This window comes from Myotis brandtii, unplaced genomic scaffold (assembly GCF_000412655.1).
Source record: "Myotis brandtii unplaced genomic scaffold, ASM41265v1 scaffold32, whole genome shotgun sequence".
Lineage (NCBI taxonomy): Eukaryota > Metazoa > Chordata > Mammalia > Chiroptera > Vespertilionidae > Myotis > Myotis brandtii.
In genome coordinates, this window is record NW_005362269.1 from 14315169 (window position 1) to 14320193 (window position 5025).

Genomic DNA, 5025 nt, shown 5'->3' on the forward strand with positions numbered 1-5025 from the left:
TGCTCCCTGTCCCATGGACCTTTCTCTCTCGCTGTCACAGATGTTCAGCCCCTGCCCAGCACTGCCTTCCCTGGCTGTCTTTCTCAGTCTCCAACAACTCGAGCTAAATTGTTAGTCCCTCTTGTTTAATGAATGGCCTTTCCTCTCAGCGTTTCCATCACCAGTAATTGCTGATTGCGGAGGATGGGCTGCGTGATAAATAAGCCGGGGGTGCGGGTGCCCCTCGGGCCTCCTGGCTCTGCCTGCCGTCTGCCGGGACCTCGGGGATGCGCTTTCTTGCTGTGTTGGACCCCGGCGTCTCTCAGGAGGACCCCAGTGCCATCTGTCCTGGCCTCCCATCCATAGAGGGCCTTACATTTAGACTTGTGACGTCCTCTCAGATAAGACTAAGGAAACATTTAGAATGTACTGTAATTTGTATGACCGTGTTACAACATCTCAGTTTTTTAACCAGTTGAGAATCTAAAACAAGCACTAGAAGTGGCCCAAAGGGCCTTCTAAGCCCAGGCCCTGGTTTTAACTAAAGGCCCCTGGTCCTGCTAATGTCCCCTAAAGCAGGAATGATTTGGGTCCCCCTCCGGAGACATTTGGCGATTCCGGGTACTTTTTTTTTTTTTAATCCTCACCACAAGATTTTTTTCCATTTTTTTTTTCAGAGACTGGAAAGGAGGGCAGGGGAGGGGAAGAGAGACAGAGGAGAGAGAGGTAGAGGGAGAAAGAGAGAGAGAAACATCAGTGTGAGAGAGACACATCAATTGGTTGCCTCCTGCATGCGCCCTAACCTGCAAGCCAGGTACATGCCCTTGACCGGGAATCAAACCCAAGACCCTTCAGTTTGAGGGCTGGTGCTCTAACCATTGAGTCACCAGCCAGGGCAGTTCGGGGGCATATTTGGTTGTGACACTGGAAGGAGGGGTGGGGGAGCTGTGACAGGCATCTAGGGGGCGGGGGCAGGGATGCTGCCTCACATCCTCCCACGTACTGCATGGCTCCCGCCCCCAAGGATCGCCCTGCCCGTGGTGTGCGTAAGGCGAGGCCGAAGCTCCTGCCCTGAAGGCGTGGCCTCTGTTACAGGGAGAAGATGGCCTTTTTCACGCGGCCGCGGATGAACATCCCCACCCTCTCCGCAGACGACGTCTGAGCTCCAGAAAAGTATTTCCTCTGGTCCGGGGACCCTGCCGTGAGCAGAGACTGTGGCCGCGTTATTTATGTGGTTATATGAAGGTTCTGCGTCCCACGTCCTCTAGCGCTCCTCTGGTTTGAAGATGAAGATTTTTTTTAGTTTGGGTTCTATTATTTAAGAAGAAGAAGAAGAAGAAAATACAAAAAAAAAACAAAAAAAAAACCACAGCATTAAAACGACAAGATTGTATAGTTTGTATATTTAGGAATGTATTTTTGAGAAAGAAAATTTAAATGAACTAAAAGCAGTGTCCAGTTGCTGCTCTTCTTAAAATAAAATGGTTTAGATTTTTTCTTTTTTTTTTGTACAGCTCTGCCTTCTAGAGGTTTCATGCAATAAGTCAGTCATGTTTTGGGGACGGTCACCCTAAAAGGACGCCCCGCAGACATCACAGCACAGCTGACCTTTCCTACCTAACATATTTTGTACAATATTTTAAAATGCACAGCCAGCGTTTGGCGGATTCTGGGGTGTGCCTGTGAATCTTCACGAGCTGTGACGTGTTTTTACGCGGCCGCCTGAGGTGGAGCTGGCCACAGGCCTGCCCACGCTGTCTCAGATGCCCAGTGAAGCCACTGACGTGAGTGAGGGAGGGCTTTTCATTTTATCTCCATCAATAAAGTGGCCTTTCTGAACGAATCTCCTCTCTCTCTTCCTCCCCCGCCCCCCACACCACCCCTCACTTCACCTGTGTTTCCCTGATTTTTGACTCTCTCCCTCCCAGTCCTTCCCTTCCCACCCATCCCCCGTCCAGTCCAGGTGATAGTCTCTTTGTTTTGGCTTGGTTTGGTTTGGTTTGGTTTTTTGCTCACCCCTCCACTCATTTGCTCATTAAATGAAAATGACTCTTGCAGACCATTGGAAGTCCGTCCTTAACAAACAAGCAGCAAAACCTCTTCCTCCACCCATTCCCTGACATTATTCTGTGCAACCTTCCTCCCAGGGTGTGGCACCAGCAGCCATGGCACAATCACTTGGGCCAGCTTGTTACAAACACACATCCCCGGACCCTCGCCCTGCCGGGATGGGCCCAGCACTTGCTTTTATCCATGCCTCACTGTCAGCCCAAAGCACACCGCCGTTTGATGGACCCGCTGGTATATAACATGAGAAGCCCAGGCAGAGATGGAGCATCCTGTTAGAACATCACTCAGGGGACACTAACATGCATGGCCCTCTGCAGGCCACGGAGGACCCTCAGGGAGGTGTGATGAGGGAGTGGAGCCCTTCGCTTGGCTGCGGAGGCTTTCCCCCACCTCCCACTGCGTTCTTTACCTGCTGCTTCTCCTATGGAGAAGGTACCTACAGTGGCATAAAATCCACCATTATTCCCCACATGGGATCCCAGCTGGGCCAGTCAGAGCCCTTCCCGGCATTAGCCACCTGAAGATTAAAGAGTAGATTTTCTTGCCCAGCTGGCATGGCTCAGTGGTTGAGTGTCAGTCCATGCACCAAGAGGTCACTGGTTCAGTTCCGGGTCAGGGCACTTGCTCAGGTTGTGGGCTCGATCCCCATTAGGGGGCCTGAAAGAGGCAGCTGATCGATGTTGATGTTTCTTGTCGGTGTTTTTCTCTATCTAAAATCAATAATTTTTTTTTTTTAAGTAGATTTTCTCTTCCCAAAGCTACCCGTAGCCATGGTTCAACTTCTGGGTCCAGCCCTGCAGAGAGAAACAGATGGAACAAGCGGGGAAAGCGGGGGGCGGGGTACCCTTGGGATCTGAATTGACTGACACTTGAAGTTCACTGCATCCTCGTGTGTCTGTAGTCTGCCTGGTGGCCCGAGTGGAGAGTGCCCAGTAAAAACTCGAGGGTTGTGCAATGGGATTCCTTCCCTCGGCCACACCTTTCTCTGTGTCCAGCATTCCAAGCCATGGTCAGCCCCTCACCCCCCTGTGGCAGCAGCTGCTGAGACGCAGAGCTCCGACCGCCCTCTGTGAGTGGCAAAGGCTACGTGGAACACATCCTCCTGCCCGAGAAGTGTGTGCCAGTGTTGCAGAATTCACCAGGCGACCGGAAAGTACACAATGACTACTTTCAGGGAGATTCAGGGAAAACCCTTTATTTAAAGCAGCGCTGCTGGCTCAGGCTTTGAAGATCCAGAGCCTGAACCCCTTATACAATGAGACTACTCCTTATATATATTCCTACATTTCTTTGTTTCCTATCTGTTTCCTAGCTACCCGGCTTTTGTGGCAGGCTTTCACAGCCCCTCCTGAGTCTGTCAGAATGGGGAAGTTAGAATGTATCTACTAGTAAATGCCTGGCCTGGGTGGTGCCAGCGACCCCCACTCTGGCCAAGCTGCCAAATTCCCCGCCCATGGCCCCTGCAAGCTGGGAGCACCCAGGAAAACAGACCATTGCCTAAGGAATGCCAGATTCTCGGCCTGTGGCTCCTGCAAACTGGGAGCACCCAGGAAAACAGACTATTGCCCAAGGAAGGGGCAGTGACTTCATTCTAGGCTAACGATGTGCACTAGGACACCGGTCACTGGCACAGATTCAGATTGCTAGTGCCCCCTCCAAGGTTGCCCCCTATATTCCTCCTCACCAGTGCTGTTTGGGCTGATGGAGCATCTGTGGGGAGAGCCAGACCACCTCTTCCGAAGACAGAAGGCCCTGTGTCTGCCCTGGCATTGAAGTCTCTGTAAACAGTCCCTGGCCAAACACCAATCCATACATCCTGTTGTATGCAGAATAAATAAAGTCACTGTACACACAATTGTGCACACGTGTTCTCCAGAATCTTCAGGAAACAGGAGCTTAGAGATGTGAAATGCCCTGCTCAGGGTCACTCGGATAATAAATGGCCAGAGCTAGGGCACAACCCGCTCTTCGGACTCCCCAAGTTTCTGTATCTTTCAGTTCTGGTTTCTGTTTCACAGTGTTGTGGTCACGTGAGGCCCGAATCGCAGGGACTTTGGACATTTGGTTTTCAGGAATGAAACCATGAAATCCTGTGGTTCCTCTGCGTGGGGGTATGGAGAAAGGGGGTGACTAGGATGCTAGCTGAGAAAACCTCACTGGATCTGATTGTCTCGTTCATAAAACCAATTGTTGCCTTTTGACTACAAATGTTTTTAAAATATACTTATTTACATTGATTGGGGTGACATTGATCAACATGAACATACAGGTTTCAGGTGTGGGTTTCTATGTTGCACGATCGGTTTATTGCACCCTGTGCCCACCATCCAAAGTCAAATCTGTCACCTTTTTTTCTTCTTCTTAATTCAACTGCAAATCTTTTGCAATTGCCATTGGCCCCGGAGGTCAGCTGCGTCCTGGCTCTATTTGTAGTGTGCCTGGTGAACCGAGGCAAGAATGCTCGCTGGCAATCTTTGTGCTTCCTGCCTATAAGAAAGCAACCTCCATGAGAATGCACAATAAATGCTTGGTGAGTACCTAAACAGATCGTATAGTTCGGTGCCCATTTCACAGACGGGTAAACTGAAGACTTTGAGAGACAGAAGCTGTAGGTAAGCGCCTCTCACTACCCTAAGTCCGTCCAAGCACACAGAGCAGCTCGGGTCCGAACCCCATTTGCCCTCCCGCAAAAGCCCAGTCTCAGGACGGCAGCCCCAATCCCAGACGACTTCCCGCGGGTTCTCCCCGCAGTGCGTCCTGGATCCCGCCAGGGGGCAGCAGAGGCGGCGGCGGCGGCACCCTGTCAGCCTCGAGATTTCCGCTTCCGGGAAGTGCTGGCCGTTTCCGCTTCCGGCTACTTGTTGCGTGAGACGCTGACAAGAGGATGGACGGGCTGGTGGCTCAGTGCTCCGCGCGGCTGCAGCAGCAGGTCGGGCCGCAGGGGGTCAGGGGGAGGGCGTGGAGGGGAGGGAACGG

The 5025-nt window shown here is 51.7% G+C and overlaps 2 protein-coding genes across 2 annotated transcripts in view; both read left to right on the forward strand.

Moving 5' to 3' along the window:
• The window catches only part of WWC1 (WW and C2 domain containing 1), a 126668-nt gene extending 124846 nt beyond the window's left edge, over positions 1-1822 (forward strand). The window contains 1 exon segment of the mRNA XM_005870618.2: positions 1075-1822. Within this exon segment, the coding sequence (XP_005870680.1) occupies positions 1075-1141 (67 nt within the window). The 3' untranslated portion in view covers positions 1142-1822.
• A 3053-nt stretch (positions 1823-4875) lies between these two features.
• Positions 4876-5025, forward strand: part of RARS (arginyl-tRNA synthetase) — a 32697-nt gene continuing 32547 nt past the window's right edge. Inside the window, exon 1 of the mRNA XM_005870588.2 lies at positions 4876-4978. Coding sequence (XP_005870650.1) covers positions 4934-4978 — 45 coding nt within the window. The 5' untranslated portion in view covers positions 4876-4933. The remainder of the gene's footprint in view (positions 4979-5025) is intronic.